Source organism: Oryzias melastigma, linkage group LG1 (genome assembly GCF_002922805.2).
Source record: "Oryzias melastigma strain HK-1 linkage group LG1, ASM292280v2, whole genome shotgun sequence".
NCBI classification, from domain to species: domain Eukaryota; kingdom Metazoa; phylum Chordata; class Actinopteri; order Beloniformes; family Adrianichthyidae; genus Oryzias; species Oryzias melastigma.
In genome coordinates this window covers 10,661,281-10,686,553 of record NC_050512.1, presented here as the reverse complement: position 1 = coordinate 10,686,553, position 25,273 = coordinate 10,661,281, and the positions used below count along the sequence as shown (strand labels likewise).

At 37.5% G+C, this 25,273-nt stretch overlaps 2 protein-coding genes and 1 long non-coding RNA gene across 5 annotated transcripts in view; 1 reads left to right on the top strand and 2 right to left on the bottom strand.

The window, feature by feature from the left end:
• Positions 1-23,356, top strand: part of LOC118598699 — a 219,314-nt gene extending 195,958 nt beyond the window's left edge. The window contains exons 171-207 of one of the 2 annotated variants that reach the window (XM_036211660.1): positions 157-287; positions 363-457; positions 544-688; positions 5,175-5,191; positions 5,275-5,296; positions 5,395-5,422; positions 5,517-5,601; positions 5,678-5,821; positions 5,997-6,208; positions 6,327-6,430; positions 6,582-6,691; positions 6,900-7,055; positions 7,148-7,362; positions 7,445-7,530; positions 7,745-7,881; positions 7,972-8,097; positions 8,169-8,359; positions 8,587-8,672; positions 8,973-9,100; positions 9,224-9,351; positions 9,470-9,587; positions 13,071-13,289; positions 13,390-13,560; positions 13,957-14,106; positions 14,180-14,244; positions 14,338-14,467; positions 15,737-15,822; positions 15,917-16,046; positions 16,798-16,988; positions 17,115-17,205; positions 17,288-17,677; positions 19,813-19,968; positions 21,008-21,144; positions 21,488-21,618; positions 21,750-21,844; positions 21,959-22,205; positions 22,909-23,356. In XM_036211660.1, coding sequence (XP_036067553.1) covers positions 157-287; positions 363-457; positions 544-688; positions 5,175-5,191; positions 5,275-5,296; positions 5,395-5,422; positions 5,517-5,601; positions 5,678-5,821; positions 5,997-6,208; positions 6,327-6,430; positions 6,582-6,691; positions 6,900-7,055; positions 7,148-7,362; positions 7,445-7,530; positions 7,745-7,881; positions 7,972-8,097; positions 8,169-8,359; positions 8,587-8,672; positions 8,973-9,100; positions 9,224-9,351; positions 9,470-9,587; positions 13,071-13,289; positions 13,390-13,560; positions 13,957-14,106; positions 14,180-14,244; positions 14,338-14,467; positions 15,737-15,822; positions 15,917-16,046; positions 16,798-16,988; positions 17,115-17,205; positions 17,288-17,677; positions 19,813-19,968; positions 21,008-21,144; positions 21,488-21,618; positions 21,750-21,844; positions 21,959-22,205; positions 22,909-22,997 — 4,942 coding nt within the window. In that variant the 3' untranslated portion in view covers positions 22,998-23,356. The remainder of the gene's footprint in view (positions 1-156; positions 288-362; positions 458-543; positions 689-5,174; positions 5,192-5,274; positions 5,297-5,394; positions 5,423-5,516; positions 5,602-5,677; positions 5,822-5,996; positions 6,209-6,326; positions 6,431-6,581; positions 6,692-6,899; positions 7,056-7,147; positions 7,363-7,444; positions 7,531-7,744; positions 7,882-7,971; positions 8,098-8,168; positions 8,360-8,586; positions 8,673-8,972; positions 9,101-9,223; positions 9,352-9,469; positions 9,588-13,070; positions 13,290-13,389; positions 13,561-13,956; positions 14,107-14,179; positions 14,245-14,337; positions 14,468-15,736; positions 15,823-15,916; positions 16,047-16,797; positions 16,989-17,114; positions 17,206-17,287; positions 17,678-19,812; positions 19,969-21,007; positions 21,145-21,487; positions 21,619-21,749; positions 21,845-21,958; positions 22,206-22,908) is intronic. The other variant, XM_036211676.1, reaches the window with a different exon arrangement.
• LOC112137081 lies at positions 10,486-12,370 on the bottom strand. 2 transcript variants are annotated; one of them, XR_004948550.1, is made up of 3 exons: positions 11,801-12,370; positions 11,119-11,233; positions 10,486-10,990 (listed from the first exon to the last, which is right to left on the bottom strand). It is a non-coding gene; the product is annotated as an uncharacterized LOC112137081 (long non-coding RNA). The 2 variants fall into 2 exon arrangements; XR_002917480.2 differs by having other exon boundaries at positions 10,486-11,233.
• LOC112137084 (lipopolysaccharide-induced tumor necrosis factor-alpha factor homolog) lies at positions 22,576-25,248 on the bottom strand. The gene is made up of 4 exons (XM_024259199.2): positions 24,675-25,248; positions 24,430-24,459; positions 24,218-24,350; positions 22,576-23,922 (listed from the first exon to the last, which is right to left on the bottom strand). The coding sequence occupies exons 2-4, from the start codon at positions 24,452-24,454 to the stop codon at positions 23,814-23,816; spliced, it is 267 nt and encodes an 88-aa protein (XP_024114967.1). The 5' UTR covers positions 24,455-24,459; positions 24,675-25,248; the 3' UTR covers positions 22,576-23,813.
• Between the last annotated feature and the right edge of the window lie 25 nt (positions 25,249-25,273).

Sequence of the window (25,273 nt, the reverse complement as noted above, 5' to 3'; positions counted from 1 at the left end):
AGAAGAAAGACTGTAGACTTCAACTCCTACTAACACAGTAAACATAGTTAAGAAAGAACAAAATAAAGTGTGGATGACAAGCCTTGATAAACATGTAATGATTTGAAGATCGAATTGTACTTTGCTTACAAGCTACATTGTCTCTTTCTCCTGCAGAGAAGTTGACTCTCTGGACATCTCTAGCTGCACTGCTGACAAAAAGAAAGTGTTTTTCACAATCTCCTTTGAAGCATTCAGTTTTAGCACAAGTTCAGTTTCTGTTTTTCAGCTCATACAACCATACATTGGTGAGTAAACATTTCCACTCACATACATGCACATTAACACATCCACATAGAGTTTATTTTATCCCTTTCTCACAGGAGGTGCAAGCGTTGACTATATCCGTAGTTTGGTGACCTCTGGTGTCAACATGGACCTGGCCACTTTCACCAGTTTGGATGAAAATGTTGTGCTGGTCAGTGTTATGTTTCTGTTTTTCCATGAATAATTCTGTTAAAGTAGATATTTTACAGTAAAGTATATCTGCTCTTTTCCCCTCAGAGTCTAACTGCAAGTGAAGTTAAAGGTCTTCTTGGCACCAACCTCCCAGATATGAAGTCATATGAAAACCAAGTACTGGTGCAGACCTGGATCAGAAGTCAAAACCAGTCTGAGCTTGATATTCTGGGATTGGGCTTCCTAGGAGGTAAAGTTGACCCCAAAAGTCCTTCATATAAATGGTTCTATAACAGCTTTGTCACTAACAACAACTAATGTAACTCTAATCAATCAATCCATCACCAGCAAACACACCTGAACCACCAACTATAATTTCTACAACAACCTTACCACCAACAACAAATAATGTAACTGGATTCAAACCATTACAAGGAAGCACAGCTCAGCCTCCAACTATAGATTCTCCATCAACTACAGCAACCACAAATAATGTACCTGGAAACAAACCATCATCAGCAAGCACCATTCAACCTCTAACTATAAGTTCTACCAAGACTACACCAACAACAAATTATGTTACTGGAATGGAAACATTGCCAGCGAGCACAGCGGAAACTTCAATTATAGGTACAACATCAACTACACCAACTACAAATAATGTAACTGGAATCAAACCATTGCCAGTAAGCACAGCTGAACCTCCTATCATAGGTTATACAGTAACTATATCAATGACAAATAATGTAACAGGAGTCAATCCATTGCCAGTAAACACAGCTGAACCTACAACTGTAGGTTCTACAAAAACTACACCTACAACAAATGTAACTGGAGTTAAACCATTACCCGTAAGCACAGCTGAGTCTCCAACTATAGGTTCCACAACAACTTTATCACCAACAACAATTAATGTAACTGGAGTCAAACCATTGCCACTAAGCACAGCTGAACCTACAACTATAGGTTCTACAATAACTACACAAACAACAAATAATGTAACTGGAAACAAACCATTGCCGGTAAGCACAGTTGAACCTACAACCAAGGGTTCTACAAAAACTACACCAACAGCAAATAATGTAACTGGAATCAAACCAGTGTCAGTAAGCACAGCTGAACCTACAACTATAGGTTCTACAAAAACTACACCAACAACTAATGTAACTGGATTTAAACCATTACCAGTAAGCACAGCTGAACCTCCAACTATAAGTTCTACATCAAATTTATCACCAACAACAAATAATGTAACTGGAACCAAACCAGTGCCAGTAAGCACAGCTGAACCTACAACTCTAGGTTCTACAAAAACTACACCAACAACTAATGTAACTGGATTTAAACCTTCACCAGTAAGCACAGCTGAACCTCCAACTATAGGTTCTACAAAAACTACACCAACTACAGATAATGTAACTGGAATCAAACCATTGCCGGTAAGCACAGCTGAACCTACAACTATAGGTTCTACAAAAATGACATCAACGACAAATAATGTAACTGGAATTAAACCTTCACCAGTAAGCACAGCTGAACCTCCAACTATAGTTTCTACAACAACTTTATCACCATCAACTAATGTAACTGGAATCATACCATTGCCGGTAAGCACAGCTGAACCTACAACTATAGGTTCTACAAAAACTACACCAACTACAGATAATGTAACTGGAATCAAACCATTGCCGGTAAGCACAGCTGAACCTACAACTATAGGTTCTACAATAACTACTCTTACAACAAATGATGTAACTGGAATCAAACCATTGCCAGTAAACACAGCCGAACCTACAACTCTAGGTTCTACAATAACTACACTAACAACAAATAATGTAACTGGAATCAAATCTTCACCAGTAAGCACAGCTGAACCTACAACTATAGTTTCTACAACAGCTTTATCACCATCAACAACCAATGTAACTGGAATCAAACCATTGCCAGTAAACACAGCTGAACCTACAACTATAGGTTCTACAAAAACTACACCAACTACAGATAATGTAACTGGAGTCAAACCATTGCCAGTAAGCACAGCTAAACCTCCAAGTATAGGTTCTACAATAACTACTCCAACAACAAATGATGTAACTGGAATCAAACATTCACCAGTAAGCACAGCTGAACCTACAACTATAGTTTCTACAACAACTTTATCACCATCAACAACCAATGTAACTGGAATCAAACCATTGCCAGTAAACACAGCTGAACCTACAACTATAGGTTCTACAAAAACTACACCAACAACAAATAATGTAACTGGAGTCAAACCATTGCCAGTAAGCACAGCTAAACCTCCAAGTATAGGTTCTACAAAAACTACACCAACAACAAGTAATGTAACTGGAATCAAACCATTGCCAGTAAACACAGCCGAACCTACAACTTTAGGTTTTACAATAACTACACTAACAACAAATAATGTAACTGGAATCAAACCTTCACCAGTAAGCACAGCTGAACCTACAACTATAGTATCTACAACAACTTTATCACCATCAACAACCATTGTAACTGGAATCAAACCATTGCCAGTAAGCACAGCTGAACCTACAACTATAGGTTCCACAACAACTACACCAACAACAACTAATGTTACTGGAATGAAACCATTACCAGCAAGCACTGCTCAACCTCCAATCACTGTTTCTACAACAACTACACCAACAACAATTCATGTCACTGGAATCACACCATTACCAGCAAGCACAGTTCGACTTCCAACTATAGGTTCTACAGCAACTACACCAACAAAAAACATTATAAGTGGAACTATGGGGCTTCCAACAGTATCAACATCAACAACTTCTCAACCAACATCAACAACTTTAACAATTTCTAAATCCACTAATATTTCTGAAATAACCAATCCTGCACCTACAGGTCAGTACAAAAATGGTGATGATAGAGCATCTTGTTATTGTTGCTTTTATTTACTAAAGACACTTTTTTTTACTGAAAGTTAGTTCTGCACTATTATATATATACATATAGGCACCAGTTTAACTGGCCACAGTTAAAGTTAAGTTGTGTAGAGGGTACATTCTCTCTCATAAGTTTGCATGTCAGCGTCCATAAACTGTAAAAAAACAAAACAAAAAATTAAAGAGCCACTTGGAGTTGATCTATTTTTGGATTACTGGGAACCTAGTGCATACTAGGGATGCAACGATACAGTTAGCTCCCGGCTCGATACAAAACTCGATGTGAGCGTCACGGGTCGATACGTATTGAACATGCACGCAAAAAAAAAAAAAAAAAAATGAAATCCTACATTTCCACAGATTATGATTTATTTTATAAACAGAAATAACATAGCAAATATAGAGATTTTTTGTTCCCAAGTGGACAGTTCTTTACATCTATTGCAAAATCACAATTAAATAGAGCTCTTGTACACTTGTAAACATTACAACTTATGTTATCCTATGGAATGTTAAAGTGTCTCATTCTTCAATACTTGTAAACATAAACACAATGAACTGCAAGAATTTCAGCGGTTTTCTAAAGTTTTGACAGCTGGATGTCATACACAATCCAAACTGAACCAATTTAAAATATTTAGAACTGACTTACTTTGAAGTCCAAATAAATAAAAGCAACACAAGTAAAGTATAGTATCGCTTAGCTGTCAGTCATTTATTCATGTACCTTTAGATATTTTAGCAAAAAGATAGGCTTCTCAGTTGTTTTTAGCATCTAGCTAAAACTTTTGTTTTCCCGGGCTACAACTCCCATAGGATGGCCAATGTAATTTCTGGAAGGGAGTGGGAGAGTGAGCGGGGATTTTTTTTTTTTTTGTTTGTTTGTTTTTTGCTGGAGACGGAATTAGCCATGAAGACATGAATATGCAGACAAGCTTAAGGCACCTCACAGTGGTACTGAATAAATAAAGAGCGTATTATGAAATATGTATTGAACCTTCAAATCCGTATTGTACGGTTCCGTTTTACATTGAATATTGTTGCATCCCTAGTACATACTGCAGTATACTGAGACTGTAAATCTTGAAATTATTTATTTTTACCCACATAAAGAATTCTGCTTATTTGAGGACATTTTGAATTGTAAACAGAAGTTGAAGACTCCCTCCAATGAAAACCATGTGTTTTGAGTTTTTGACATGTTCGTGTGGAATTTTTTTTATGAGAGAGAACAGAGGTGGGACAAAATATCGGTATGGCAAACTATCATATTTCAACTCACCAACGATAGCTGGTCCTCTCTTTCCCTGAATCAGTTTCTTAAAAATAATACCAAAAAAGTCCGCTAGAGGGTGCTTAGCGTGAGCACGACAGTGAAATGTAAGGATACCATCACGAAACCGTCATCAATTTTTACCGGACCAAATAGTTTTTAGCCTTAATGCCAAAAAACATTGTGGCGCGGATACAGCGCAAACACAGATTGCACTTTTTCCACTGCTTTTCTTCATGCAGTGGGGAGGGGGGTCACATGGTGACTCCTGAGTCACCATGATATGAATCATGACATGTTCAGTTTGATTTTTTTTAAGTCCTCCCTCATGAGAACAATGCTACAAGAACATCTTAAAAACGCCAAATACTATTTTCATTGGAGTGGGTCTTAGCACTATATTTAACTTGCAGTTAAAAAAGTAGATGGTTTGTCCTAGGCTTTGTTTATTTAAGGTTGATGTTTGTGATCAGTCAGGCTATTATTTGTCTACATAGTTTATGTCTCATAATTTTCTCATTTTTGTCTTTCAGATATCTACAATAAACAGGTAACTGGGCTCTTATTTATTCATTCAAAAACATTTTTATGAATAAAACTTTAAAAGTATTCTCACATTTTTTCTCTTTTAAGTGCCAAGTTATTGCAGCAAATGGTGAGTCCTTTTAATGGATGTTGACATTTATTCATAGTAATTTGTAGTTTGTGGTAAAGTTAAACAAGGTAAACTAAACTTGTGCTTTTTTTCCACAGAGTCAAATACATGTGTTGGAGTGGAAAGGTAAATTTTCTTTGAAATTAGTTTTTTTAAGTTAATTTTAAACTGTAACTGCAAAAGAAAAGGTATTCATATGTTGTTAAACTCAAAATTACAGCAAAGATCTTCAAGTCTACCTTGACAGTGGAACGATGAGCGGACAATTCTGTAGCTTTTCTGTGGACAAGTTTGCTTGTGCCTCAGTAAGACAACAAAACATTATAAACTACTGTTGTAAAGGGGGTTCATGTAATAATTTCACTTTCTAATGTTGAACAGCTCTCAGCCTTAACAGCACAGGATCTGGTTGAGATTATGAAGTGTGATCGTTCAAACTCAAGTGGGTCCACATCGGCCTGGAACCTCCTCTTCTGTAAAACTTCCAGGATCCTGAATGCAGCTCTGAATCTTCTGACCACAACAGTATGACTGAATTTTAGTTAGATATTCTGCATCCATTAAAATAAGTTAATAATTAATAGACAGTTGACCTGTTACAAAAATTGTACATTCAAATATTTTACAATATGTGTTGAATTTATGTTTATTTCCTTTGGTGACTTATCAAGCTCACAAACCATTTTCATTTTTGTTGCAGACAATCAACCCCAACAATCCTTCAGTGTCAGTGATTTTGGACAGCATACAAACAATCTATCCAGATCTTTTTAGCACAAACACACTAAATAATCCCACTGAGCTTCAGCTGTGGTTTAATGTTCGCCTTCGCCCGTTCTTACCTGCTGTTTCCACCAACTTTCTTTCAACTCTTGCAACAAAGGATTTGCAGTGCAGCTCCTACCAGTATATGTAAGCAATGCAACAAATAATATCTAGATATATTCCAAGAAATCTGACCAATAATATTATAATGTCACAGTATTATGTGTCTTGTATGGTATGTCTCACTCATGTCTTTTAAAATTAGCTTGCAAATATTGAGTGAAGTACAATCTCAGATGACTCCTTCGAAGCAAGAATCTGTGTACACACAATTCATCAAGATTTACTTGAGCAGAAAGGATACTGCAGGCAAGTACTAAAAAATAAAATAATAATGTCATATCTAAAACAATGTTACATTACAATTTTTGTATAGAAGCAAAAAAAGCATTTTTTCACTGATTAGAAAAAACTCAGAACTTATTCTCATAAATAAAATATAAACTCTCCTGTACTTCAGATCCTGGCTGCATCCAAAACACCACAAATTGGCTTCAGAAAAATGTTGGAGGATTCTCTGTTCTCTTGTCTATTCAAGACATTCAAGAGCTCTACCCACAATTCTCAGGGGTTTGTTCTATTGCTTATTTAATCATTCAGTTTGCTTATATATATTTTGTCATGTTTTATTCATCCTTCCATTCATTCATCTTCTTGCCCGCTTCTTCCCTTTTGGGGAAGCGGGGGTGCCGGAGCCTAACCCGGCTACTGATGGGCGAAGGCGGGGTTCACCCTGGACAGGTCGCCAGTCATGTTTTCATTTGTTTTTTCTGTGCAGGTGGAAGCCCTGTCAGTGCTGTCAGTCAGACAGCTTGCAGAGGTAGCTGCTGCACCTGGCCAGCTCACAACTGCAGAGCAGGTCACCATGCTGATGACTTATGTCCCTGACCAACAGTTTGCCTCATTCTTTGATGATTTTTCACCTAAAATTTTGGTAAGCAAACATTTGCTCCTGCTAAACTGTTTTAACCCTCTACATACTACGTATAAAAACCTTGTACAATATTTGTTGATATTCTCCAACAGGGACGTGAAAACATTCTCCTCTCTACTGTGAGGTCAGCCATGTTGCAGGTTGTGTTTAATCGTGCAAACCTCTCCAGTCCATCAACCAGTGATTCAGTTGTGTTACTGTGGCTCCAAGATCGACTCCGCCCCCTGCTGGTAAATTTGGTACCTGACCACGTAACGCCATACTTTAATATACTGACAGGAAGAAGCTGCAGCCTTGAGAATCAGGGGTGAGTGTCAAGTTAATAACATTTTTTTTATTGATTTTGTTTCAGTTCAATCAAACCTTTATCTAAAATTCATTTTTTCCAGTGTGACATTTCTCAACTCGACCATCTCAAACCTGAGTGATGCTACTCAAACAAAAATCCAAGATCAAATTACCTTGGCCCTCAAAGGTGAACAGAAATCTGCAAAGCCTTTTTTATTTATTTTCATTGAAAGTATTTAGCTTGTGATTTCCTTTTTTTCTTTTTTGCTACTTTTCTGTTCCTTTGGGTTAATTTTCTGCCATCTTTGTAGATGTGCTGATTAATCTAGTTAGATATTTGAAAGACTCAAAAAACTTCCTTATATTTTTAAGACATTCGATGCTAAATATCCTTTATTTAGGTACATCACCTCTCCGTTGCTATGGTGACAACTACAGCGTGAGCTTCTACAGTTTCCTGAGGAGCTCCTTCATGGGATTCCAGTTCCCCAGCCTGACCACCTTCCTGTCCCTCATGCCTCAAGACAGAAAGCAACAGGTGTGTGGACATGAAAGCTGTCTGGAGGACACTGAAATAACTATACAGAAAAACACACTAACATTTCTTGTATTTGTGTCTCCCCTGTAGCTGATAAACTCCATGCCTCCATCAGATCTTGGGGATTTCTTGCGTCAAACTAATGTTGTTGGAGAAGAATCACAGCTCTGTCAGCTTTACAACAGCTACCTCCAGATACCACTGTTTCTAGAGACTGTATGTACAAACACAAACATACATCTAACAACGTGAAAGCAGAAAGACTTGAACCTGAATGTTCTCTGCAGGAGTCTCTGCCACAGCCGGTGAGACAGAGAACTCTGCCTTGCGTTTGGCCCATGGCTCTCAGGAGCTCCAGCAGGTCAGAGGTTAACGCCTGGTTTGATCGAGGTCTCCCCAACTACTTGGTCTTCCTCACAAAGACTCAGATCAGCCAAATCACCTCAATCAACGCCTCATGCTTGGCCTTCCAGAAGATGTATGTAGTTTTTCATTTATAAATCACTTTTTTCCCCCAAATTTTGATAACAACATGGCACTGGTACTATTTTCTTGGACCTTAATAAAATGTTTGATTTAGTAGACCATTACTTGGTTCTAGATAAACTGTTTTCAATCTGTATTTCCATCCCATCTATCTTGTGGCTCAATTCTTACCTCCATCACCGCTATTATGGTTTTCATGAATTCATTCTGTTTTTTCAGTGTTTCTGCTCTTGGTTCCTACAACTATGTTTCTGACTTCACCAACCAAGACGTGTACAACACCATCAAGGTTTACCTGTCATCAGGTCAGTTTTTTTTTTTTTCTTTTCAAGATTTTTAACACAGGACTTTGGAAAAAACAAAACAAACCTCCCTGATCTATGCTAAATAAGACTATGAAATAGGAAACTCTCAAAGTTTTCAAGATCTTGCAGCATGGAATAAAGAATGCATTCAAATAAAAAGTGTTGATAAAAAACATTAAATGCACTTTTTTCCCCCTTAAATTATTTAAATATTGTTGTAGCAAATCTACACAAAAAAGTTAGCTCTTTACGTTTGCTTTAACAGTATCTATTTTTTTATATAATTTCTTTTTCCCATAGCCACTGCGCCAAAATGCTACAACAGCAACAACCCAGATCTGAGCTCCACAGCCTGGTTTGCAGAGTACATCGGCTCTTTCATCACTTTCCTCACTGTAGCGGATCTTCAGTCATTTGGATCTGAACTGGTATTTTATCACACTAACAGATTATTTGTCATACTGTACTGCTTTTATTTACTGAGATGAAAATTCTGAACAAAATAGATAATGTTTTTGCTTTAAAGAACTGCGTGTATTTTCTGTCCTCAGGTTCTGCAAGTGTTCACAGTGAATCCTAAGAATATCGCGCTCCTCAGCCAGCCCAAAGTGAATCTGACATTGATCAGCTACTACACTCAGTTAGTTTATCAGCAAGACAGCAACTTTAGTCCACTCCTGTAAGTTTAAATAATTTAAATTAGCTGTTGTTATACCAGCTATAAACCTTCAACACATATACTGAATGTACATAATGCACGTGACCCTAAACTCTACAAACTGTTATTTGCTTTGTAGTCTTCCTTCAGTGAGTCAGTGCTACGCTCCTGGTCCTGTGTTCACCCAACTGAATGCAGATGAGAGCATGAAAGTTTTAGAAACCCTCAATGTGGTCTGTACTAGCCTGGATGCGCAGGTAATACACACGTTTAAAAATATTGTGTTTTGACTGTGTTCTTAGAAATGTTTCTACAAAAATGGACATAAAAACCAAGCTGTTGCATATTTTGGAGGTAGCAAGATTTTTAACTTATGCTATCCAAGGCATGTTTACATTTAATGTAGGGTCATCTGGACCCCACTCCAATGAAAGTGTTTTTTTGTTTTTTATCATGTTCTTGTAGCCTTTTTCTCATAGTAGAGGATCTTTAAAAAAACAATTATATGATTAAAACTGCATTTCTGAGTATTTCCTTATTCAAACCCTGTTGGGTCAGTAAACTGGCATGGTGTGTTTAAAAAAATTTTTTTTTAGGAGGGGCCTGATATGGGCACAGGTTTGGGAAAGCGGGGCACATGTAAATGACCTAAAACGTATTCAAATTATAAAACGTTAGTGGTTCTCATTTCGTAAGAGGTTTCAACACCCAAAGGAAAATTAAAACCAGCCATAGCAATCCCTCTTCATACCCTTTGATTTATAGAAAAAAGTACAGAGTATTCATGCTTTCACCCTCACTGTGAAGAGGTTTCAACCATGTTAGGCCAGAGTTTTAAGGTACTCTATTGGCATCGAAGGAACAAAAAACTTCAGTTCACTCACAGCTTGTGATTCACATTCAACAGTTTATTTAGCATTTACATTATATGACATACTATACACTTTTTACAGTTATACTGGCTTATAAACAAGAATATCTTCTAATAGTAGCACAAGCATTTATTTCAAAAAATTTGGCAGCCGGCCCAGTGTTTATTAGAGACAGGCATCTGTTGGAAACTAGCATTTATTCCATCAAAGACAGAATGTGATGGCTAGTCGGTTCATTTTGAAGTGAAATTTGGTCACAAAATGCAGACAACAACACCAGATGAACATTTCAGGATTAATTGAAATGATGAGAACATTGTACTATGACCTAATTAGCACTGGTTGTGAATGTTTCTTTTCTTGTTGAAACATCATCAATCTGTTTTAAAAATCTTCTTCGCTTTGATGTGAATCATTTTCTTGGAGACACAGGCCTTTCCGTCTTTGCTCAATAATCCATGTACAAACCAGTTCTTCTTATTCGTTGATTGCTGTCTTTGCACCTGAACCAGGAAATAGTCTGCTCCTTTTTCTGTAGCTATCTCCTCCATATTTCTCATTTGCTTGCGCCTTCTCGGATGCGTTATGATGCACTCCAAAATGTTGTGCAGATTTCTCACCAGAATGTTCCTTGGTGAACGCCACCGCACAAAGTCTAAACCCAAAACTGAATGGGCGCTTCTTGGCCATCATTGTGCCCATCTGGTATCTTAAAGTAGCCCGGCCAATATTGGAGACAAGCATCTAGAACACCTGATAGACTTGCCATTTATTGCAGATCGGAGGGTCTATGGTTCGAAAATAATGGTAACATCACCATGTCAATGCATTTATTTAGAAACTTATTTCCATGAGAAACATCACTTCCTCACACTTATCTTATTCTCCAACACATACTTTGATTTGGAGTACTCACCGTGGACCCTGATGGCTGCTGCTTCTCAGTCCTTCTCCTTCCGTTTTCTAACTTGTGCTTCTTAATGAAGATATCTGCAATCTTTTGAAACCTTTCCTGCTCCAACTTGTTGATCCTAATCAATAAAGCAAACATCTATGTCACGAGATATTTTTGGTTAACAGTATAATTAACAATGAAACGATATTTATATTCTAGAACCCAGAGGCTCCTATCTTTCAGGTTTTATGCATTTCCAGCTTCAACTGAACAGTTTCTGATGCAATTTATAATTATTATTCTCCTCAAGCTGTAGTTACCCATTAAATCAGGTGTAATGACACACAATGACAATTCCTGAAATCTAAAACGATGAGAAACTTAATTACTCAGGATAGGGACTCCAAAGCAACTGAGTAGTCATCTATGCCCACAAATATACTGTAATTTAAGGATATATATTATTGTGCTGCATTATTTAAGTTCTATTGATAAAATTTGTACTGCATCTTCCATATCTTGTGTTCGGGCATGCACACACTGACATGAAATTTTCACCTGTAACCAAAACAGCAACTAAAGTTGTTTTATAACTTCTTAATACCTCTAATAAGGTTTGTTGCTTCAAATATTTGTACGGTTTGTTTGTTTGGTTAAATGCTCATATCACTGACTTTTATCAGCTTAAAAACATTTTACTTACCGTGAATATGGCTCCTTTTGATTACTTCCGTCAACGCAACTTTCCAGCCTTTTATAGGGTGTGATACCGACGATGCGGGGGGCGGGTACGCACACAGTACTTGAGTGCTGCGTTCATGGAAGCTCGGAAATATGAGCTAATAATTCCCCTTAAAATGCGTCGTTTAAAATGTAACACAGAACCCAGATTTAGAGTCTCACCCATAGACTGTGGTGTCACCTTGCAGGTGTGGTAGGGGGTGTTACTCGGAGTGGCACATTTAAACAACCCCCCCCCCGTCTGGACACGCCCTTGTAAACCGGATGCTTGGGAAAAACTCAGACTAATGACGCACTTACTTACTGAAATTGGTGCCTCTCTTCTCCACATAATTCTGCTGCATCCACTTGTACCACGTATATCTTTATTTTCCTCGTCTAAGCTGGCCTCTGGCTCAAAACTGTGCGGATAAATTTATCCAATTTTGCTCGTCGTCATTTTTGCGCCGCTAATGCTAGCTTGAGCTAGGCGTGAGCGCGCAGACGGAGCTCCCACCGACAGGAAGGGGCGGGGTTACTCCGAGCCAACAGTCCCGCCAACAAACCAGAGTTGTTTTTCTAATGAGCTACTGGGCATAAAATATGTCTTTAAAAAAACGGTAACAGTTTTTTTTATATATAATAAAAAATAAATAAATGGGAAAAAAGTTGTAATTATGATCAAAAGATCACTGGGAACGATTTTACAAAAGAAAAAAATATGGTTGGAGTGGGACTTTAACACGCATTTAAACCACAACACCAAATTCATAGGGACCTTGTGTCTTATTTCAAAATACAAATGGACACTATCAGCAGGAGCACTATTAGGGATTTTGGGCCCTAAGAAAGAAATATAAATATATATTTTTTTAATTTAATTCTTTTTCTAGGAAAGTTAGGTTACATCACAATTTACTGTAGACACTTGTTCATATCTTGTGCCTTTACATACTTTTGCATGGAAAACATTCTCAGATGCACAAGGAGAACATGCAAACTATATACAGAAAGGTTCCAGCCAGGATTCAATCTAGGATCTTCTCAATGTGAGGCGAAAGCGACCACTATGCCACCATGCAGTCCAATTTTAGGATCCTTTCCTTGTTTTAAACTACTGTATCATAGTCTGTTTATTTTATTTTATTTTATTTTATTTTATTTTATTTTTTTTATTATTATTTTTTTTAGATATAAGTAACAAAACTGGGCTTTGTTTGCTTGTCTCAATATCTTTACTTTTGTATTTACAGATCTCTGCTGCTTTGACAAGTAACTTTGGGACCAAAATTGACTCCTCACTCATTACTGCCATTGGAAATGGAACCACTAGTTTTTCCACAAGCCAGATAAAGGCTATAAGCTCTTCACAGCTGATAACTTCCCTAAGCACTCTCAGCACTGTGACTGGTTGGAGAGAAGGACAGGCCAAAGTCATTGTCCAGACTCTGCTGAGCTCAGGAGAAATGAAGGTACCTGTTTATACTTCACAGATTTCAGGTGAAATAAAAAATGATCTGTTTTATGTAATTTCATCTGTGTTCTTCCCACCTCCTTTTTGAATTCAATCAGATCGACAGCTCATCGTCACTCTCAAAGCTGGGTTCTCTTGTCATTGGTTTACCCTCCAACACGTTTAGCAGCATCAGCAGCTCAGAGCTCATCTCTGCATCCAAAATCCCATCATTTGTAACAAACATAATATCTGGTCCTCCGATTCTACAGCAGAATTTTGTTTACCAGGTATGGTATCCTCATTACCTCTGCAGGACTTGGGTGATAAATTATGTACAAATCAAAAGAGAGAAAAATAACGTAAGACATATGGTTTAAAGAAAATGCAATTGTATTGTAAGCCTTTTTTAAATTTTCCAACATTCCATTATGCCATTTGTTGGAGGTTCAAACGCCAGACTTGTCAGGCATGCCTTACACAGGGCTGTGCGAACTGTTTTTCTTAAACTAATGCAAAATGGTAAGAACATAAATACGTTTTCAAAGAATCAGAGCTAATTAGTTATTGTATGGGAGCTGTCAGAAGGGATTAAAGGCAGAAAAAAAGTCAAATTAAACTTAGATTAAGATTTATTTTTTCATCTGTCCTTGACCTCTTCCTTACTTATTACCATTTTTCAACAGATTGTATCATCGGACACAAACAGTTTGAAAATCATAGACAATATTCCAGACCAATTGGCCACTCAAGTCCCTCGAGTTTACCTGCAGCAGTTTACGAGTGACGCAGTCACTATTGAAAAACTCAACAAGAAAACATGGAAACGGCAGCAGGTAGAGTTTCTTCTGTCAAACTACATCTGCTTATTGATCTTCTATTTCATCATTTGTTTATGTCTTTCTTCAGGTTGAGTTGTTCTTTGACATTATAGCAGCAGATTCTGCTACTACCGTGTTAGGAAGTGCAGACAGGTGAGTATTTGTGAACGGATTGGACTGAAGGTGCCATAACAGAAAATTTGAGTTTTTTTTTTTTTTTTCTAATGTCTGTTTGCTTGTTTTCAGCTTGTCCTCATCTGTGCTGCAAGGGTTCACATGTACAGGTGTAAGTCAGTTTCCAAGGACTCAGGTCATTAGCCTGATTAAAGCCTGCCGGAGAAAAGGGTCGAGAAAGGTGCCACTGTTGGAGACTCAGGTAAAGGCAGAGCAGCGTCTGTATCTAACCGTAGAGTTACCGTATATAAAGAATGTTTGTCTGGAGTAACTGAAAGGCAATGAGCTCTCTTTGTGTTCATGCTGACTCTCACTGAAAGCATGATATGAATTCACTGCAAAAGCTTCTATTGTGTCCTTATATGAAGAAAATTCTGACTAAAACTGTGTTTCTGAGGATTTCTTAAGTCAAATTGTGGTGCATCTGGAGCGGGTGTATAAATGTAAAACCTTATATTTGTGATGTAAAAGCTACAATTGACAGGATAAAAGCTCCCTGCTTCACTTTGTTCTGGTGCATCCACTTGATGACAAATGGGTTCATATACGTCTTCGTTTTCCTCGTCTTAGCTGGGATCTGACTCAAAACTGGACAACGGGATAGCTCTGATATTGCTAGCAATTTTGGTTTTACCAGTAATGTTAAGTCGAGGTTGTGAGGTAATGTAAGCTAGAGGGAGTAATTGTGGGATGGGACAGACTTACTCCGCACCAACAGTCCCACCCACAATGCAGTGGCGAACTTCTGATGAACTACTGCCACTCTGCTGAAACTGTCCCTAAAAAATGACATACGTTTTGGTTTTTTTTGCCTAAAAACGGCATAATCATGATCAAAAGAACAGTTTTACTGCAGATCAAAAGATGAAAGAAGTTGTCCAAAAAATAGCTATCAGAGAAGAAAATAGACTTCCATAATTTCTAAGTTTATACATATCCAGTCATCATCTATCTGGTTTATTCCGCTCACTGAAACATAAGCATTAATGATAAAAATAAGTTGCATTTTAACTTCAGGGCAAAAAAACAAACAAAAAAAAAAAACAATGATAATACGGAAGTGTTAAATTATGTAATGACCTGTTGTAAGCATAATGCATTGCAGGAGGTAATAAAGTTTTTTTGTTTTCTTTTCTTTGCAGTGTTTTTTGTATTCTGATTGTTAAGGGTTGTGTTGGTGTTTTTGACTGACAATAACTAACAAATGTTATCAAGGAAGTTCAAACTGTGCACACCGTGACAGCCTTATTCTAACTCACTTAATACCCAACTTTTCATGATGTGCTCTGATGAGCTTTAATCGACATGGATATACCATATTTGCAGTGGTGAAATTATTCACTATCATCAACACAATTGTGGTGACAAATGAAGAAAACGCATTGGTTAATATAAAAGGCAAAACAGAATGACCTTAATGCTTATCTTGAAAACAGCAGATGAATTAATATTTTGTCTTTTTGACCCACAGCTGACCTGCATGTACAACTACATTAGCACAGAGTCAGATGTCACCAGCTTTGCACTTTACCCTCCAGATATGCTGCTGTACTATGAGTAAGAATCAGTCTTTCATATATTTTTAAACGCTAAAGAAAAATAATAGGTTTTATTTCAGAGACATAACTGGTATTTCTTCTTTTGCTTGTAGTTACTTGAAGTTGCCACAGAGCAGCTGCAGGTCATATTTTCAAGAGCTGGCAGATGCAGACTTCACAGTTTTCTCTTCAGTCCTCAGCTACAAACAGACTGCTCTGTTTAATAATGCAAGGAGCTGCCTGGTGAGTCTTCACTAACAAAACTACTCTTTTTAACATGTTTTTGCTTTTATTATAAGTTATTCAAGTTATAAACTGGCCAATCAGATACCTCAGTAAAAGCATGTGGTGCCCGCTGGACCCCACCTTTTCATTGGGTTGGAAGAAAGAAATGATCATAACTTGTTTGATATTGTCCAAACAAATTTGGGGAAGCAACTGTGCAGTATTCTGCAGGCAGAATTACTGAAAGTTGTATTTTGATTGATGAAGGATGTAAGTGAGGACAACGAATACAGCTAGGCAGGACATTTATAAAATAAATGATCTAAAAATGTCCATTAGAATTAGTAAGGCTACTTTGTGCTATTGGTGTTAAACAGTATTCGGTTGTCAGTTTTGCAGTCTGGCAAAGGAAATGATAGGAAATAACATTACACTGTAGCGAAGATGTCACTATTTTGCCTGGAGTCATGTGAAAAGGGTCTATGTGGTGTCACGATTTTTGATCAACTAAATATGTAAAGACATTTTATTTTCAAAGAAAGCTTCAAAATGTAGTTTTTTGTTTGTTTTTGTTGTTAGAAAAACAGTTTTAAAAAGTAACTATTATTGCAGTTTAAGAATACCAGCTGTTCCAAACTTTTCTCTTCACTAATGTTAGTGATATGGACATAAGTTTTGCTTTATAAATCATTTTTCTTTTCTCATATTTTTTTTTCATATTTATGCATTCTTGTGCTAAAAAAATGTTTTTTTTTCATTCAACCTTCAGGGAATAACTAGCACAAGCTTGACTGCTGATCATGTATCAGTTTTTGGAAACATGTGTTGCATGCTGGACGGTTCCTACATTCAAAACTCTGACCCATCCATCCTGGAAAAACTCAAAAACTGTCCAGATCTCACTGCTTCTCAGGCAGCTGCAGTTACAACCCTTCTGATCAGTGGAAATACACAATACGGGTATGTCAGTAATTTCAGATTCTTAAAATTAAGCCATTTGAATCTTTATATCTTAGAATTATTTTAATATACTTAATGATCCATCTACATCGTACTTATTTATTTGTTTTTTTCTCCTAAATTTAGAAAAACTTCAACATGGAATGAGGCAACTCTGACAAACCTTGATATGTTACCTTTGTATTTGCCTACAACTTTCTATGATAACTTTGACAAAGTGAGTAAATGTATGCATTTATGTATGACATACAGGACATCACATTGGAACTTTTTTTTATTACTTCTATTTTTCTTTGCAGAACACCAAGAAGACTTTCTTGAAATCCTTCTTAAAAGTTATCAAGGAGAAAGGAGTGAGCAGATATAAGAGACGGGAGCTGAAGTCAGTAATAAGACAGTCTATCAAAAATAGGTCTAAGAGAACTACAGGTGAGAAATCCTGTCATTTATCTGTGTTTTTCATCAACCAGATGTTTTATTTAACCATGTTTCTCATTTTATTTACAGACTGTACAGTGGGGATAATCACTCAGGTCACCATCAGCGAAAGCACCTTCCCCTTAGACTATGATGTAGCCCAGTTTAATAACTGCCTATCAAATGTAACTGTCAAAGACAACTTTGATGCCATCACAGAAAAAGTTGATGAGGTGGACTACCTTAAAATTGTTCTCCAAAAACTTGGAGAGGTACGTGACTCTTCTATATTTGAGTGTATGAACTATGATTTGAAAAACAGCTTTTTTTTCATTAATGTTTTGATTACTTTCAAAATAGTGCACAAATATCTCATAAACACAGCAAAGCTTAAAACTTTGAGTGAAATATTTGTCCCACATGCATGGTTAAAAACGACTATTGTTGGTGCCGTTAGCCTACAGGATTGGGATTGGGAATTGGAGAACTGTTGGTCAAGAAGGAATGGAGGAGACAAGTTCATATGTAGAGACAGAAAAGGAAAGACTGAAGTGTAAAAGTAACTTTGACAGAAGAAAGGCAGAGATCCTGTGTGTTTAAGAGAGTAGATGGAGAGAGAGCAAGGCTTATAGATTGGGATCAAGTTCAAGCTTTTTTATCATGGAGTGGATGGAAAGACGAACAGGAGGGATTCTGTAGGAAGATTTGGCAAAAAATGTTCTAGAGGTAGAGTGTCAGACAGGGTGATGAGCTTGAGGCTGCAAGTTGAAGGTAGAATGTTAGAGAAGACGGAGAAATTCTGGAGGGAGACTGATGAGGTGACCCAGGAGATCCTGAGAGGGGAGAGAGCAGTGACTGGAGGTTGGTGAGGGAAACAGAGGTGACGAAGAACTGATTGAGAAGTTTGGTGTTCAAAACGGAAATGTAGAAGGGCATCTGTGGTGGTGTAGTTTGCTGAAAGAGTAGGAATAGCAGTGGGAAATACATTTAATTAAGAAAAGAAACAAACATAGGGTGACATATGAGTGTGGACACAAGTTGATTTCATCTGGTGCAGACATTTTAATCTGAAAGAGATCGGCATCTGCAAAGTCTTGTATTGGGAGGGTGTAGCCAGACATCATAGGATGGTGGTGTGTAGGATGACTCTGGTGGTGAAGAAGATGAAGAGGACAAGGACAGAGCAGAGGTCAAATTGGTAGAGGTTGAAAAATGAAGAGTGGTGTGGGACATTAGAGGAGTTTAAAAAGGTTTTTGGAAGGAGGTTCTTCCAAATGACTGGATAGTTGCAGCTAAAGAGAGGAAGGAAGTTCATAGGAAGAAGAAACTTGGAGTGTCACCTGGAATGAGGAAACCAGAAGAGACTTGGTGGAGGGAAGAAGAAATTCAGGAGTTTTCTACGAAAAAATGTGACAGTAAGAGGACAGCAGACAGACGTACTTGGAGATAGATTCAGAACAAGGTGAAGGTGGCAAAGGCCAAACAGATAGCTTAGAAGAACTTTGATGAGAGGTTGGACACAAGGGGGAAAGAGGTGGATCTATACAGCTGAGCCAGAGTAATACAGATGAAAGCATGTGCAGGATGATCAAAGAGAGGGATGAAAATGTGTTGTGAATGTGACATAAGGTAGGAAGGAGGACTCTGAAGAGCTGATGACTGAAGAAAAAATGTTAGAGAGCACAAAGAAGAAGTGGTGGGTGTTGTGGAGCAGGAAGTAGCAAAATCAGTAAAGATGAAGTGAAAAACTGCATTGAAGAGGCTGGAAAGTGGAAAGACAGCTGGTCTAGAGAAAACTCATGACTCTGGAATGTCGGAAGTCAATCTTCTGTGCTTTTCCTCCATTGGGAAAGTGGTTCTTTCTGGGTGAAAGTGATCCTACAGAAGACTTATTTCGTGACATTATCAAATTATCGTGTCTTGTTTGTTTAATGTAAAATGATTTAGTCTGATTCTTTCATTCCAAAGTGGGGTACATGCTCCTTGTATAATGTTCCCTACTTGTCCTTTCATAGTTTTCCCCTATTTTAGTCTCTTTAGGGTCACTTTGTTCTGTCTTTGTCTAAAGTTAAAACTGGGGAGGTTCTTGTAGTCTACAAGTTTCCTTGAATCTTTCTCCAGTTCTCTTTCTGAACTGAGAAAGCCTCTTGAAGAAGAGGTGAAGCGTTTTCTATGATAAAAGATGAGCATGTTTATTGATCTGCGTTTTTAACTACTACTTTTATTTGAACATATTCTATTCTCCATTAACTCCCAAAGTGAAAGAATCTGCTTTTTTCCCCTCCTAATTTTTATGTTCTATATGTGAAGACATGAGGAAAACCGTTTGATGGAAGCATGTTCTACACTAAAGAGTTTTAGTGTTAAGTCATTGGGATTATTATAACAAAAATGTATATAATTATAGGCTTACAACTTCATCATCCCAGAAGATCAAGTTCAAGTTTTAGGCTTTGCATCCCGTGTTGCCACCAGTGAGGACATCAGCTCATGGACCATCACTCAAGTGGACACCCTTTCTGCCTTAATGGACTCATCAAACGGGGACTGGGAACCAAGTTTGGTAAGCAAACCCAAGTTACATGTGTTGTTTGGTGGACAAATCTTAAGAGAACCTGGCTGCAGACACCATACCAGAACCAGAAGTCCCCCCATATCCCTTGAAAAGAAATTGTTTTAACTGACGATCCTTATAGTTGGGTTTTTTTTCCCCAGTTTTAAGCTTTAATAAAAGCTAAAACCCTCATCTGGCCCGGATAGCGTGTCTATCTCAGTTTCCGGAGAAGAGAAGATGGTATCTTCACATTGACTGCAGTCAAATGAGCCGCCGTTCACATTTCTGTGGTCAAATCAGCATCACTGGATATTTTGTGTGAGTTTCATCCAATGCTTACGGTAGCAGGACTGAGAACGCTGGAAAATCTCCACCAGACTCCACGGAGCTTCTTGATGTGACCACGGAAATGTGAACGGCGGCTCATTTGACCGCAGTTGGAAAGGATTGTGAATCAATGAAAGAGCATTTTGATGTTAGCTTTCATTATTTTTCCAAAATCTCTGCTCTGAGAAACCAATGGATTGAATTTATTGGTCAGAGTAACGTCAATAAACATTCAATATTTAGCTAAAAGTGTATTTGGTGAACTGTATCAGGCTTTTGGAGGAAGTTCAGTCCATGAAGATCTTCACTTCCTCGTCCGAGCTGACATCCGTCTCAAAACCATACAGCTGGACATGACATTACCGATATTGCTTGACATTTTTATGTAGCAGCAGTGAAGATTTATGCTAGCGAAACACAGACCGATCATAATCAGACAGGGAGGATCAGGGGCGGGGCTACACATCTCAGCTCCAGAAGCCACGCCCCCTCAGAGGAGCTCCAGATCAACATGAAACATGGCTTTTTAAGACATTTAGGCTCTGAGATTTTGGTTAAAAACGTCATACTCATAATTAAAGCACTACTACGTTTTTTTTTATTAAAAAAATTAATTCATGGGGGACTTTAAAGCAATTACTGTGTTCACTGTTGTGCTGCCCGGTCCCTCTCCAAGTCTTTACACTTTTTGCTCTAATCATTACATGTTTTCATCTTCTAGGCAAAAGAAATCATCTCAAAGTATCTGGCTGTGGCAGGAAACTCACTTGGTAGAGCAGAACTGAATGCTATCACAGGGCCTAACCTGTGCACTCTTGATCTGAGCGTCATCCAGTCAATTTCTGCTCAAAGCCTCAAGTAAGTAATCATTGTAGTTCACACAAGGAAACTGATTAAAACCTTCTGTCTGTAGTTTATGTTTAATCTGAGCTTCCTGGTTCTTTTATACATTCACGTTATATAAAAAGTTACTCAAAATGATCAGCTCATGCAACTTTGGCCTTGTTCAACTGTGTTTTCTGTAACACTGTAATGGACTGGTCACTCATTTAGACTAAATTCTGCCTGTTAGCCCACTAGAGTTAGAACAGGATCAGGACCCCAGCTAACACTGTTCAGAACAAAGAGGAAACAGAAGGCTAAAGCACAAACTTCTTCACTGTCGTTTTCTCATGTGTTCCTTCATTTTTGTCTTGTGCAGAGAAGCTGAAGCCCTGAACATCACCAGCTGCACCCTGGAGGCAAAGAAAGCCCTTTTCAACATTTCCACTCAATCATTTAGAGCCATTACACGAGCATCTCCTGTCTTCCTGCTCTCTAAACCCTTCCTTGGTCAGTGAATCCAAACACTCACAGATACATGACAATTTTTATTGTTACAATATACAGTTTTTAGGTCATGAGATGGAAAACATGTCTAAAAAAATACGCATGGTTAATATTTCTTATGATTTTATTCTCAGGAGGTGCATCTGGCAACTACATCCGAAGTTTGGTGCCGTCCAGCATTAGCATGGACCTGGACACCTTCAGCAATCTGGATCCAAATGTCGTGCTGGTCAGTTCTTAAGTGTTAACCACAAGTCATTAGATTTTTTGTTTTAGGTTTTGAAAATCTATTTTTCTGACTTTTTCTCTGAGTATAAATGTATCTTTTTCTCGCTCTCCACAGGGTTTAACTGTAATTGAAGTAAAAGGTCTGCTCGGAACCAACCTGCCAGATTTGAAGTCTTATGAAAACCAACCACTGGTGCAAACCTGGATCAGAAATCAGTACCAGTCAGATCTGAACACTCTGGGACTGAATCTGTCTGGAGGCAAAGCTGACCCCGTAACCACCGCCACAAACAGTCCAACAGGAACAGCAGCAACAACAACAACAACTGCTGGGTCTGGATCAGGTGGTTCTGCAACTACAGGTGAGTCCTAATCAAAGTGGGAACTATTCAAAATGTAAAATAAATTGTTTACAATAGGAGCTTTTTTATTTATAGTTTGAGTTTCCCCAATCTAGCAAATGCAGTGTGTTAAGATGGAATGCTTGATTTACAGCTTGTAAAAGGTTATTTTTAATATCACTTTAAGTTTAATTGATGGTGGATTTACACCAAATGCTGTTGCTGAGCAGAACATTTTACCACTTAAATAAAAAAGGAAAATATAATAACATTTATCTTTTAAACTTCTAAAATTAGCAGCAAAATTTATTTATCTAAAAGAAGATGAATAGTTATTTAATGAACCCACTGAGATTTTGGAGCTCTTTGGTTGCTTGTGCTCAACATTGCCTTTTTTTTCTTTTTTTTTTGCTCCAACCTTTTTAGTACAATATTATTACTTTTATTGCTAGTATGTATTCGGTCCAAGTCTCTCTGCTGGCTCAGAATTCCCCTACAGTTTAGAGGAACTGTATGGGTGAACAACATTCCTTTCATTGTAAAACAGTTAGTTGGTCTGACTTGAGGGTAAGAGTAGAAAATCTCAAGTCTGACACAACAAGCTTCATGGAGCTAATAATGCCATTGAAAGACCTGGATAGTGATGTCTGTACAATGAAATATCACAAACATTTAAATATCTCAAATACGTGGTTGGTTCCTAAAAGAAGTCTTTGTGTTTCAGTCAGCGGAGTCCGAATTCAAGCAGACGCCGGATTCTCCTTCCTTATTTTCCTGGCGATCCTTGTCACTTCTCAGCTCATCACAATATGAACAATATTTTGAATGACTGGATTAACACATCTTTATTTTAATCAGAAAATGTATTATCATTGCTGACTAATTCAAGCAAAATGTTAAATATTTTCTTTGTGAAGAAAATGTCTCATAAATAATAACAGGTTAAATGTATGGATTATCTTTTTAAAACTGTACTTGTCAAATAATCACTTACTTTATTTTTCTCCATTCTTTTCAAATTTACAAGATGAATAATGTGTTCTAGCTCAAAAATACTTTTAAAAATACTATTAGCTAGAAAGGTATATTAAAAAACTGTAACAATAAACATGTAATACCACAACACTTGTAATATTGGATCTGTTGTTTCATTAATAAAAGCATTAAAAATATATATTTTTTCATCTGTCACCAAAATACATGTAGCTTACTTTTAAAAAAGGTAAAAGAGACTATTGGATTTTTAAATGAGGACTTTACTCATTGGTAGGCGTGGCCTACCTGCAGAAGGACAGACTGTGGAGGACAATCAGTCTATTCTAAAAAAACGTTTTTTGGTTCTGTTTGACATTTTTACAGAACTGAAAGATTCATTTTGGTTCATAAAGATAACCTTTGTATTAAAAAAGGATGAACCCTTTCATTGAATTCTTTACAAAGCTGACCCACCTTCAAACTATAAAAACATTAAAAAGTATTTTAATTAAATGTACATGAAACAAACAGAGAAATTGCTCTTCAAAACAGACGAACTGTTGGTGAATGGAAGCAAAAAGTGGGAAAAGTTTACATTTAGATCACCTAATGAATAAATTGACTGGTTATTTGTTTGCTAAATGTCAAAAAAATCTATAAGCGTTTATAAATTCCGAGGACAGTTTTGCAGGAGGGGCAGGTGTGCTTGGCATCTTTCACGCGATCCACACAGAACGGGATGAGGCAGCACCCCAAAACAAACCTGGAGGGGACAGCAAAGAGTCACAATCAGCACACTTTAACATGCAACAACAACAACAACAAAATTTGGTTTGCAAGTCAAATTTAAAGGATCATAGTAAATATAAATAATAAATCCCATATTTGGATGACACTTCCTGGTGATATGATGTGATGTGGAAGTATTTTTATCCTGGATCTCTTCAGTTACCAGTCATATTATTTGTCTTTTTAATTTGTTAAAAAATAAAAAAAAATAAGCTGGCTTCTTCATCACTTCCCTAACCAAAAAACACTGAAAACGAAGCTCCTCTCACCCACAAAAGAAGAGTCCTCCACAGAGAAGGTAGGTGAGTAAACCAGCAGAGTGGTCCACCTTGGATAAGACTGTTTGATGGCACTGTGGACAAGCTATCTGGACTGGATTGTCTCCTAAAGACCTAACGGCCACTGACATGTTAAAAGAAACAAAACACAATTGAAGAAATGAAACTATTTAACCGTATTCAGAGCTTATGTTTGGACTCACCGACTGACGTTTGAGGGATTGACATTGTTCCTGTGGGTGACGGAAATAATTAACACGCATCAAAACGTGGTGTTTATCTGCCACAAACTTCAAACATAAGAATTGTACCTATAAGATTTAAACAGAATTTGTTTGATTTATTTTAATTGTCAGACTTAAAGATATTGAGAATCACAAAATGACTAACCAAAAAAAAAAACTTTATTTTATCTTGTAAAAAAGGTGTAATTGAAAAGTGTACTTACAGTGCGATTGGGAGGATTAGAGTCTTCAGATTTCTCTCAGTTCTGGCAGGCCACACCTTCCCAGACAGCCTTAAATGCTTCTTCAGAAGTCATGAGACGTTGGGTATGGACCAGACAACACATTCACACAGCCTGGATTTTTGCCATGATTTCCATTCATCCATGTGCTCCTCTGCTTTGAGAAGGTCCCCAACAAGGAGAATAAACAAAGGGATAAACTTTCAAGGACGTCAAGTCAATTTCAGAAGTTGGAATGTTGTCTTTCCCCCATCAGTTCCTCCCTCTTTCCCACCAGTGTCATCAGCCCAAAAACAATTTAATCCATTTTTTCTGATTTGGATTTTTTCCCCCTTTTTTTAAAAAAATGGTTGTGTCTAAATATCGTCAGTTTGAACAAAATGAAAGAGCTACACAGATGCTCTGAACTAAAGGAGAGTTTGTTTTCTCAGACTTGAGCAGCGTGACAGTGAGCATGTACGGATAATGCTCCATTCAGGGTGAAATCAGCAGCACATGCCTCTGATGCTCCACATTAGATGTGACGTTTAACTTTGTTAAACCATCAGCAGCGCAGCATTCGTGCTCAGTGACCACAAACA